We start from the raw sequence: 12,840 nt of genomic DNA, 5'->3' as shown, positions 1-12,840 counted from the left end.
ACACTAATATACATAGGGCACAATGTCAAATGAGTCTTATATATCAAAAGAAAGCATGTTTACTTCAAAGTATTTGATCAGTTTACAAAAGCAATATTGGAAGAGGACCTTTTCTATTGAATATTGACTGTTTAATTAGACAAAAACATGAATGTTTCATATGTGGCAGATTATTATTTTTTAAACTATTATTGTTTTAACTATTGATTTTCAATCAGACAGTCCATACATTCATGTTTTGCCATCCATCCACAGAGAGAACATAACAAAATGAAATACATATGGACACATATCTACCCAACCCCTGGATCTTAAAGGGGCAAGTGGCAAAGCGGGACAGGGAAGCTCACTGCTCCTTAAAGCTCCTTGTAGTTTTCAAAACCATGTGATTACCCCCAAAAACGTCACTCAGAGTAAAAACTAACGATACCTAGCTTTTGATCTACGGAATGCATTTGGAAGCTGTTTTCATATGCCCACACGTTTGTATGGTGATCAAGACAATGATTTTGAGGTCAAACATTGCCTTTTTCCTATGCCTTTTTCATTCACAAGAGATTTAGAAAATGATGTCACAAATCAGCAATGTGAAGTCACTGGGTTTCTTTTTTTGATATCCATGGAAACCACAAGTCAACCATTCTAGAATACACAACAACATCATAGCTGGCTAGATGAAAACAGCAGTGTTGCACAATATTTAAAAACAGAGGGACTGTAAAGATTTATCAGCTATGTTTACTTGATGACCACAGTTTAAGATTCTCCCATCTTTACGTCATAGAGATGGAGAGTGAGCTTGATGGGGATGACCCTTTGCCAGAGGAGTACCCAGAGGGAGTACATTATGATAACTCTCTTATAACATCAGACAGTTGTGACTCTCAACCTCCTCCCTCATTACTATCATGCCAAGATGATCAGCAAGACAACCTGAGTGAGACAGAGCCAGTCCTCATGCATCATATTGCCATAGAGCAAGACAACCACATTTCCTCTCTGTTATTGAAGCCACAGGATGATGGAAGTGAATCCTCGCTTCCCATACCAATACTTTCATCACAGGACAACCAGGAAGATTCAAGCGATTCCTCACCTCCTACTCTGATCTCAATCTTCAAGGATTACCATGATGAATTGAGCAGTGATTCATCCAGTCTCTATGACTCCTCTTTGTCAGGGAGTCAGGGGGAGTATAGTGACTTGGATGTTAGCTATTCTGACCAACTTACACCAAAGAGTGAGGGAAATATAAGCAAATCAGGCTCTTCAACATCAGAGAATGAAGGGGAGATGAGCGATGCTGCCACCCAAACAGACAACAGACATCCTCTTTCTTCAGATGGCTGTCATGACAAGTTACCAGGTACCCACCTTGAAGCAGAGCTTTCCACTCCCTCTCCTGTGGATCCTACTCCCAGTCTGAAAGTACCTCAGCCTGGCTCTAAGGCTCAGGAAGACAGTGGAGGTGTCCTTCACATCTGTGGAAGCACGTGGACCTTGAGTCTGGATCCCAACAAGCCTTTGGAGGATGCCCCACCAGTCGCCCCCAGTGTCGCTACAGACTCAAAACAGGATGGGACACCTCTGCCTTGGGAAGCAGGGAGTAGCAGGAGCTCCCAGGATAGAGGAAGTGCTGGCAAATGTAATGGCAGACACCGCCGCAGCCCATCTCGAGAGAGAGGAAGAGGGAAAGGGAGAGGGAAGAGGACATCCAGCAAGAGACCTGGCCAGAAAAGACCCTCTCAGAGCACAGAGCCAAGCATAGAGCACAGGAGCAAACAGAGTGCAGAGCAGAGAAGTGAAACGAGCACGGAACAGGGGAGCAGCCAGAGCCCTGAGGAGGCTCACACTCCTCCTCAGAACAAGAGGAGAAAGTCATCATCAGAGGACAAATGTTGAACTAGAGTTATCTATGACCTCCCCCTGACCATGATCACTTCCTGATCACTTCCTTTGAGCTGTGAAGAGCTATAATTTATACATTTTTCAATTTGAGAGAAAAAAAAAAAAAGAAAAAAAAAAAAGAATAAGAATAAAATAAAATGGAAATGTGATAGCTGTGTCATAAACATGGGTGCATCGCTCTCTCTCTGTCTGTCTGTCTCTCTCTCTGTGCTTGCTAGTATACAGTGAATGTGTGTGTGTGTGTGTGTGTGTACGTGCGATATGAATCTGTCAATTTACAATGAGAAATCTGAAATTGTATCACTTCACCTTAACTTGGACAATGGGTATGCAGTATAAGTTAGGCCTACTGTTAACAATCTGGAATCATGACACCCTCAAACAATAAAAGGTGTGACATCGCCATCTGTGGGTGAAGAGAAATATGAAAAACTATTTTTATGGGCCAATTAAAGGACACAATCCATTTGTGTGTTTGTGTGTGTGTGTGTGTGTGTGTGTGTGTGTGTGTGTGTGTGTGTGTGTGTGTGTGTGTGTGTGTGTTCATAGTGTGCGTGAAAATATAAATAACTGTCATGGCAGTGTAGGCAGTGTAATCTGTACCAAGCAGGCTGGATCCCCACTGTGTGAGAGTCAGTGTATTGTTCCTGCAGAGCCACAGATAACAACTCATTAGCATACAGAATCATTTGGCTGCGAGAGCCACTCTGCCATCCATCTGCACCAAGCTGATAAATCCCCCTCCCTCCACACACACACACACACACACACACACACACACACACGGGCACACACACACGCACACACACACACGGGCACACACACACCAACACACAGGCAGGCACACACATAGACAAGCATGCATGCACCCACGGGCGAGCGCACACATACACACACACACACACACACACACACACACACACACACACACACACACACACAAGCGTCACACCCATAGAGGGCACAAAGGCACGTGCCCCCTCAAATTTTCTGATTTTCTGATTTATGATGTTAAGCCCACGTTTTATTAAAATTATTTATAAAAAGATCCGTCAGCTGTATTTTGCAGAGGGACACACTGACTGGACCAGGCAAAGAGTACCCCCCTATTCTCCCAAGTAAGTGGTTGCTTACAAGTTGTACAGGGGTGCCTAGGCAAGACACTAAATCTAGTGTGTCCAGTAGGCTATTGTTTGTAAATTATTTTGATCAAGCTTTGTAGTCTATTCATTCCCTTTTGATGATGAATAAATAAAACTAAAATGTTTTGTTTTTTCTCTGTAATATTAACACCTTTTTTCCTCTAATACTACCATCTAGCAATTGTATGAAGCTGACTCTAGCCAGCTAGCTATTTTGACGTAGAATTAAGGTTAATTTATGCTTTGTCGATCAATAATGCCGACAACTGTCGATCAACAGAAATTATGTCTAGTCGACACTTTTGAGTACCGCCAAGAGGGGTCACACACCTCCTGAACTTTCTTATGTCGCTGACACCATCATAGCTCCTCTCTGACAAGGCGAGTGACACTTCATTTTTGTCGAGCGACGATATGTCGATCGACACATAATAAAAAGCCACATTTCAGGTGTTCGAAAACATTTTCCGAGTTACAAATTAAATCTCCTATTACAAATTCAATCTTCAATTCTACAACAATCTACAACAACCTACAACCTTCAATCTCCGGTCTCCCTTTTTGAGTAGACAGTTCATATTTGGCAGGCAAGCACACAGTCCAAATCATTGAGGTCATAGTCCAGTCATAACACAATGTTGTAGAACACTAGAGAGGTCCACACCTGGGTGTCTCATATTTCCTAGTTGTAGGAGCTTTATTTAGGAGGGTTTTTTTAATTCATAAAATAATACATCTAAAGTGTTCTTTTTCCCTGCAATGTAATTTATAAGCAATAATGTTGGTCAATGTAGTGTTTGTGCATTATTACCATGGTGGCTGTGCTTTTATTATCATTGTGAATGAATACATTTCTTTGTCCTATAGTTAGATGTGCTGGTTTCATATTGCTTCAGACACACTGTGAGCGTGGAGGCTCTAAACCACTTTCACAATAGCAGGATATCCTGGAGGTCACTGAGCTATGCTGACCTTTGCAGGAAGCTGTCACTAAGAGTGAGAGAGTGCTTTACATGCCTTAAGGGAGATTATGAATTTACTGCACATTGTCTACCACATGTACTATCTTATACAGAATGGGTGAGCAGTTGCATCACATTTGTGAACTGGAATGAGTTTGCTTTCTATTCTGAATTTTGTGGAGTGATGTCTCATAAGAATGGAGAAGTGAATGAAAAAATGTATCACCAATACGCCTATGCACAGAACTATATATCACATAAATACCAGCAAAATAAGTCCTTAGTACACACAATTTATAACAAACTGCATTTTACCTTTTCCTTTCACAATTTTATTCAGTATACTAAAATTCATCGATTTAACATTGCATATATTCATAGATATATATCATACAACAAACATGTTATTACTAAACAGAACATACGGGAGAATTGCAATGTCCCCTATCATAGGCTACCTGTGGTTTAGCCAGCTTCAAAACTCATTCCCCAAAAACTGTAAATTGACTGGCTGCACCTGTTAGGGAGTAAATCGTAATTGCTGTGTCAAATCAATCATGCTTTTAGCTGATTCAAACAGAAAGTGTTTTTCTACTGTTAAACCAATAGTAACTGCACTCTTCTTAATTCTGTTGTGTTTGCCTCCATGCACGTGACAGTGTGTCGGCATCTCGGAACCCAGTGCAACTCCATTGTTTGGAGTTTCACTGTTGTTGTTTAATACAAATTTCAAAACAAGAAAGTAAAACATCAATAGTGTGCAAAGTAGGCTATGCAATTTGTGAAATCAGAAGACATTTGGTGTAGTCTGGTGACCTATTTCATGAAATATGGCAAAACATTGTAATTCAAAATAAAAACTTCCTATGAAAATCACACCAATACATGATGGAAACACCATTGAAGGTCTTAAAATATCATAACAAATGTGTACTGAAAGTGGTTAATATTCTCTCTTAAACCTACTCCTGACATGTAACTCAATCCAAATTTGCATGACCCCTAATGGAAGTGAAATGATTTCTGGAATACATTGTAACTTATTTCAAGGTAAAACATATTATGTTATTAAGTGTGCTCTAAATCACAGGTGCCGAGGACACAGCAATCACGATCATGGAGCTGTCAGTCTAAATTCTCAGTGGTTTGGGATATGGTTATGGTTTAGAGGGCAAAACTATGCTAAGCTAGCTGTCACAGCAATTGTCCCACAACGTCCCTTTGTTTTATTGTAGTACATAAAATAGTAAGCAAAGGTACCAAGATAGGCTACTAAATGTCTGCTGAAAAAGCAGTAATCAAATGACCAAACAACAGTGATTAACACCTCACTGTTGACTGACAGAAAACTGCTGGTGTCATTTCCAATCCCACCAGAGAATGTAGGGGGGTATTAAGGAGGTGATTCACTCAGTGTACCATACCAGACCACAACTGCAATACAGCAGGGGAAAAACAAATTAAAAATATATTTATATTTACAGAAGGGTGAGTCGTCATATTATTTATTTTGCCCTCACATACTGAAATACCTCTTGTACCTCAACAGCTGAAACGGTTGTTTCTTAGTCTTTAACTGCTTTTCTTTGATCACAGATGTACTGTATGCTTAACCAATGTACAAGTATACGTGATTGTGTTTAACGATCAGTTGCCATGTTATTTTGTGATCTTTTAATCAATACTAGGCTATACGTGTAACAGCAGTAAGGTACCACATTTGCTGTATCATCATGTTGTCTTTAATTTTCTAGCCTTAAACCGTGTAACAAATATGCCATATTGAACTAACTTCTAATCACTTGAAGATGAACCATTGTCAATATCATTTGGAGGGTAATGCTATGTACATTTTTTACAAATGTATCATGAGTGCTGTCATTACGTGTGAATCCTGGCTTTAGAGGATACGTGTGTTGAATTCTAACTTTCTAGAATTTTCACCGCCAGATATTCAAGCATAAGGATACGGTCCATGCCATTTGCGTTGAACCCTAAACTTGACTATTTATGACAGTTTGAAGATCCCTCATTCACAAAGGATAAAGGATAAGAGAATTAATGGCTAATGGCCTTCAAACATTTCCTGATGGACCCCCCTTGGCATCACCTCACTGACATATAGTATGATGACGTATAAGATGTGTACACCTCTCATGACATGATAGTTTTAGCATTTGAGGACAACACAGATCATTCATAATGCAGGATACAGGAAGCGTTTCTCACCCCAGATCCGAGACAGCATGAATCATGCAGAATTTACAAGTATTTTACAAGCTGCCGATTGCTTCTGATCTAAGATGGGTAATAAGAATACTCTCAAGGTAAAATTCTGACACCATTGTGCTCCCTAGACCCTTTAAGACCGCCATGGGGAAAGCTCAGAGATGTTGTATCCCTGATCACACTCATCCAATCAGTCGTCTGTCTTTCTGGGGCGTACTGTACTGTTTCCTGCTTTCTCAGTCCATCATCAACTCTGTCATCATCACTAACACAGCCACAACCATCTCTGTCACAACCACAACCGTTGTCAGCAGCATCACCGCTGGCTGCCTCCATCTTGTGGCCGTGTGTTATGCCGCAGGTCCCTAGTGGCCAGTTGTGGTTGTGCACCAGCATGAAGGATGGGTAGAGTCCTGGGGGCTGGAGGTGAGTCCTGGTCCTCTGTGAAGCTCTCAGGGCTACCATCTCCATCCGGCAGGCTCCCACAGCTGGACCCTGGTGACATTGTCTCCAGGAGATCATCCTTGGCCAGTCCCACCACATCCTGACGAGGCCCCTGGGGTAGCCCCGCCCCGTCGCCTGTCCCGACAGCTCCTCCTCCATCCTGGTCATCCAGGAGGTTGGACAGGAAGCTGATATACTTCATGGTCAGTCTCAGTATCTCGTTCTTGCTCAACTTCTTGTCCGGAGGGTGGGTGGGGATGAGCTTGCGTAGCTCGGCGAAGGCCCCATTCACGTTCTGCTGCCGCCAGCGCTCCCGGCTGTTGGTGAAGATCCGCCGCACAATCTTTGGCTGGCCAGCTAACGGAGGGGAGGAGAGGGTAGGGGAGGAGAGGGTAGGGGAGGAGAGGGTAGGGGAGGAGACAGGAGGAGAGAGGAGTGAGGGGAGGAGAGGGTAGGGGAGGAGACAGGAGGAGAGGGTAGGGGAGGAGAGGGTAGGGGAGGAGACAGGAGGAGAGAGGAGTGAGGGGAGGAGAGGGTAGGGGAGGAGACAGGAGGAGAGAGGAGTGAGGGGAGGAGAGATATGAGATGTGGGAAGAGGTGTACAAATTAAAGTAAGATCTAGTCCAAATGTCTTATTATCTCCATTTCATGAAATTAAAGTGAGTATTGTGGTTCCTTTCAAATGTAGGGTTAGGGTTAGGGTTAGGGAGAGAGAGAAAGAGATTTAGGAGGTGTTAAAGTGTAGGGCAAAATGGGAATAGAAGAAACATGAAGGTAGTAATGATGTAATGAACAAAGACAGCTACGTATGGTGATGGTGTAAATGACATAGTTATGTAAAGTCACCATTCTAATATGAAACACTACCACAATGAATTACCCATCACATTCATGCTCTCCAATCTTAATAAATGTATTAATCTATGCTCTCCTGTATGTCAAGGGGTCCACACTCTTTGTCATAATGGACAGAGTGTAGGGTTGTTGAGTACAATGTTGCTGGTTGGAATTAATGCTATAGGTTGTTGTAGAAACAACTCTGTTGACTGTGTTCTAGTAACTAGAAGTGCCAGGGAGGGGATGGAGGTTCACCACACGCCTATGCGGGCAAGCATCTGAAGGTGATGGGAACTATGTAAATGCGATACATTTCCATTGTTTTTCTAATATTGTTTGGACTGAATGTTGGTTACATAGATGCACATTACCTGGGGGTCACCTCAAAAACCAATGTTGCAGCCCAGCAACTGAGAGAAGTGTTTGAGAAACACTAAATCCCGTTGTTGTTTTCTATTTTTTCCCTTTGGAACACACCCAGCCTCTCTTAATCTTCCAGCTTACTCTGCAGTACAGCACAGCCTCGGCAAGGCAGCAGCAACCTCCCCATCCTCCCTTCCCCTGTGCTATGCATGCCCATATGTGACTGTAAGTGAGCAAAGGAGATGCAAATGATTCCAGATGTGTCTAATGAGTTAGACTACAGCCTACAGTACCAGCTTCATTGTTAACAAGAAATAGCTTAGAATAATTTCCAGGGTATATCAGTGTACAATCATCATGTTTGTGAATGTGCCTGGTCTTTCAATACCTGCCCAAATGACATGTTGGTGACGGTGGATAAATGCATTGGGGGTGACATTAAGATGATGAGATTTTAGAGAAGACCATGGAGAAGGAGGGCACAGTAGAGGTGTGTCTTAGTATACGTATAAAGATCAAAAATGTGCCTACCCTCATCGAGCTCAACCTCGTAAGGTGCCGGGCGGCGCTTTACCCTGTTGCTGGGGTACATACCGTACTGCTCTGACTCCCCTCCAAGACTACTGACAAAGATATGAGTACACACACACGCACACGTACACGCACACGCGCACACACACACGCACACGCGCGCACACACACACACACACACACACACACACACACACACACACACACACACACACACACATGTAATATCATATCATTTTGTTTGGGGTATGAAAAGTATAGCCTATAGCTTAAATGTTTCACTAAAGAAAGGTCAGGCCTATGGCCTACACATGTTGGATTGCTTAGTGTAATCAAATACGAGAACCATGTTTTTATCATAAACCAATTCCTTTATACAAAGTGAAAAGAGAAAATGTTACGACATTCCCCCACATATTCGATTTTTATTTCATTTTACCTGTTGATGGCGGCGAGAGGTTGCGCCAAGTTGTAGAGCATCGCTCGCGCCGGGAGAGGGAACGCGTTTGGGCTCAGCTGGACCATTCGAGCGTCGTTCAGCGCGTCTCGGTGCGGCAACGGCACGGGTGGTCTGCGAAGCTCCGTGATCGGTACCGAATGGCTGTCCGTTGTCTGCTGCCCCCCTTTTATATCGTCTCTCCTCGAGAGCTCGATCAATGGTACTTCCCCTTTCAGGTCAAGGGCGTCGTAAGCGGTTTCCTTGGCAACGCCGTTAAGGACGATGGTCCCGTTCCGCGGGCTCTGCAGAGGCGCGTCATCTGTCTTAACCCCCTCCCCAGTAAAGTTCCCGTCCGTCGAGTCCTTCACATCTTTGCGTCCATTCACCCTGATGATGGAATCCTGCTTTAGTGGACCACACGACTTGGCACCGGGACTTCCAGGACTAAGCTCCGGCTTCCGTTTTTCCATCATTTCATCACGACAAAGACATAGGCATATGTCCTATAAAATGCCTCTCAATTAGCCTAAATAATTCGATATCACCACACTACAGAGCAAAAAATAGACAAACAACCATGTAACACACTGCATGAAACAACCAGTCTATATTTTTGATTCAGGTCAAAATGACGTCTCCATTTATTATTGTCATATTCACATAAGAAAATAAATAATTTCAGACCTTCATCTGCGCATTCAAATAGACATTTCGACATATCAATCAACTGAACGTTGTTAAAGGGGTTCTCATTAGCCATACCCTATATTTTTCCAAAATTGACGACATCATCAAATCGTTGAACAGGTGCTGCCCTGTGCTGCTTAGCATTATTTTCCACATGTGGGATGAAATTAGCCCTGAATGAAACAAATTCACCAAAGGGCTGTCTTATTTGTTGTGTAGCCTATACTCTATTCTCCTTATTTTACCAACGTGGAAATGATTAACGGTACTACGATAAATATTGTTGGAGAATGAAAAAATAGGCTACATTGCACGGGAATAACGAAGAATATGCTACACATATTAGCCCGGGGCGGATAAAATGTGAGCGGTAACATTTGCTAATTGTTTTGTGATCTTCAATCGTCTGTGCTAATCGAAATCCTGTTCCTCCACCATAGTGTTTTTACGCATGGGTTTTTCTTATTTTAGCAACCAAGGCCAAACGAAATCAGTAGGCCTACCCTATTTAATGTTGATGTTGTGTTGACGTTTCTGAACATGACCTAACATAAATCATCTAAATCTCAATGACGGGATGGTTGTTGTTGTTGTTGTTGTTGTTGTCTTTTCCTGAAAGAGTGCCTACATTTTGTGCGTAACCTAGACGTTTTAACATTAAGATACCCTCATTTAATTCGATAATCTGAAGTTATTAGGCTGATTAGAGTTCTCTAGAGTTCTCTAATCAGCGTGTTTTGATTGTCGGCCTTTCTTACTGACATACATTCTCTTTTGACTGTAGCAATATAGGCTAGTTTACTTAGACCATCATTTATTATGTCAGAAATGTGGAACACGGTTGGCACAAAACCGAGCAATTAATTATCGAATTTCTTACTTCTATTGGTTCGCATTCTATCAACGATGAAGTTTGAAGCCTAGCTGTAAGAAAACAGCAATCCAAAAGCTTCACGACGTTATCATTTTGAATTGAATTATACATTATTTGAAAAAGGTTGTGATAAATATCTATTTTATGCATCCAAATAATCACTCAATCAATTTGTCAACAACCACACTTTCAGTTAGGCTATAGCTTAATTTGATTACAATGTTCCATAATAGGCCTTGCTTCCCTAATGCATTCCAATGTGTTCATCGGATGGAATAATAGCAAAAAAGAAAATATAGCCTACCACAAACACACTCGTAATTACAATTCCAGTAAAGCCCAACCGTGGAAATGAAATTTCGATGTGTTTTACGCTTACCGTTCCCGGCGTATGTTGATGTTAGTGTGTAAGTGGAGCCATTTTGTGAGTGGGTCATCCATGTCTGAGGTTTTTTTAGTGGAGTACTGTGTGGAACTGGAAGTGAGGTTTGAGTTATTCCTCACCGCATCCAGCGCGCCCGCTCACTATGGGGAGCGGAACACGGGCGCAATGTGGCCAGGCGAGATAAGGGTGCGGTAGCGGCCTCTTCGTTCCCGATAAGCTCCTAAACGCATTATTTATGAAATGATTCATTATTATTTGGCTGTCGTATGCTGTATAGGCTTGTGGAGGGCAAAGCATAAAAAGATACGGAAGCAGCTCTAGTAACTAACGATGTGAGGTAGACTAAAGGTGAGTCGAGGTGGTTAAAATATGTTTTATGTTGTCTTATAAATGAAATAAACCAATATATTTTAACGTTTTGAACGAACTGCACCTTTACATTTATGTCGTGTATCGGTTTAAACGCAAAAAGTATATTGCCTGTTATTAGCCCAATAATAGGCCTATAATGATGATAACAATAATCATTGTTAAATTAATCAGATTTATTATTATTATTATTATTATTATTAAGATTATCATATCTATTGTAATTGAATGCATTCATATAAAGTTATCAATGTAATACAGCCACTCATATATAATTTATGCACAAAGTCTGCAAGCAAGGCATAGGGCCTACAAATGTGCTAAAACATCAAAGGGCTTAAATAGGTAGTGGAAATAATTGTTCACTGTCGTCGTTCTTATGTATCGATGGGGTGGCCATGGCTGGGATTCCTGGCAAATTTAGCGCGGGTCCCCCGGGGCGACATGGCTGAGAGAGATAAACCCATATCAGTGCCCTATCATCGGATAAGGGGTGGGAGAAATCAGGAGTGACACGCCATCACTGGACATAAAGAAGAGACTCATTTGTTCAAACCTAACATCGAATTTTCCATAATTTATTTTGCTGCTAGGAAGACAGTGACAATTATTTAGGTCCATGAAAATGCAGCCATACATTAACAATTAAATATTTGTTGTCTGTTTATTAAGTCAATAATAGCCTATTGTGCCAAGCCGTTTGTCAGGATAGACTCCAGTCTTCAACCAGAGAAGGCCTAAGACAAAATGTACTACTGCGACGCTGAGTAGGCATATTTACAGACTATATAGGCTCCAATTTCGTAAAGGAAGCGCATGATCCATTTACAGGCCGATAGCAAAGTAGCATCATATACCATGCCGTTGAGTCACGAGTTCTCTTCGTTTTCAGACTGTCACGACCAGTAGGCCTATTAAAATTGATTGTCACGACCATTATAGGCCTATGGATATATCCAATTGTAGACAATAGCATCAGCGACTGAAAAAATACATTTGAACCTAGCCTATTCTTTTGAAGCATAAGGTGAAAGCTATCTGAGACATTGTTAGGCAAAGGTGAAATATATGTGTTGATATGGCTACGATTTTCTTTAATTTAAAAAACATTCTGACCTTGTCATAGAGAAGTTTTAGTGGACTGCATTAGCTAGGCTATATCCCAACAGAGTAATTGTTTTCAATGTAAAGTTATAAAGTCATCAATAAGGATTGCAGGTTTTAGGCTAAACAACATATTTATTTGATCATTTATTATGAGCTTTTGACACATATTCATTGTGATATCCACAATGACCATTACAGTCTTTGTCTAGGTTGTATCTGGTTGTGTCAGTGCTCCCATTCATATCTCCTCCTGTCTTAAATGAGCTCAGTTTTGATTTACTGAAACTTTGCTTCATTGTACTGTATCATACCATCTCAGCACATAAACACTGTATTAGTCCCTTGGTCCTCTCTGAGCTGAAACAACTCCCTCAATGCTGAATTATGTCCATTCTCTTGTTGAAGTTATGTCCAATGTTGGTTTCCATTGATGTAGATGTGGAATATCCAAATGTCTAGTTTCTCAGCGCTGGTTCCGACGGTACGGTAGGATACGGATGGAGGCGGTGCTGTCACGGGTCATGAGACGTGTGACCTGATCCAGGGTCAGTCCTGCCACTGCC

The 12,840-nt window shown here is 41.8% G+C and overlaps 1 protein-coding gene across 2 annotated transcripts; it reads right to left on the bottom strand.

Moving 5' to 3' along the window:
• Positions 1–4,338: 4,338 nt before the first annotated feature.
• Positions 4,339–10,902, bottom strand: LOC310812934 (T-cell acute lymphocytic leukemia protein 1-like). Of its 2 annotated transcripts, none has more exons than XM_083681697.1 (4): positions 10,796–10,902; positions 8,856–9,404; positions 8,417–8,508; positions 4,339–7,042 (listed from the first exon to the last, which is right to left on the bottom strand). In XM_083681697.1, exons 2-4 carry the CDS (start codon positions 9,326–9,328, stop codon positions 6,558–6,560), a joined length of 1,050 nt encoding a protein of 349 aa, XP_083537823.1. In that variant the 5' UTR covers positions 9,329–9,404; positions 10,796–10,902; the 3' UTR covers positions 4,339–6,557. The 2 variants fall into 2 exon arrangements, with proteins under 2 accessions (XP_083537823.1, XP_083537824.1); XM_083681698.1 differs by having other exon boundaries at positions 8,417–8,505.
• Between the last annotated feature and the right edge of the window lie 1,938 nt (positions 10,903–12,840).

This window comes from Argentina silus (assembly GCF_951799395.1).
Source record: "Argentina silus genome assembly, chromosome: 1".
In the NCBI taxonomy this organism is placed as follows: domain Eukaryota; kingdom Metazoa; phylum Chordata; class Actinopteri; order Argentiniformes; family Argentinidae; genus Argentina; species Argentina silus.
This window is presented reverse-complemented; position numbering and strand designations above follow the sequence as displayed.

Coding starts and splice junctions, on each gene's coding strand:
- LOC310812934 (XM_083681697.1), bottom strand. CDS start 9,328: ATGATGGAAAAACGGAAGCCGGAGCTTAGTCCTGGAAGTCCCGGTGCC. Junction 8,509..8,855: donor CCTCTCGCCGCCATCAACAG/GTAAAATGAAAT, acceptor TATCTTTGTCAG/TAGTCTTGGAGGGGAGTCAG. Junction 7,043..8,416: donor CGAGGTTGAGCTCGATGAGG/GTAGGCACATTT, acceptor CCCCTCCGTTAG/CTGGCCAGCCAAAGATTGTG.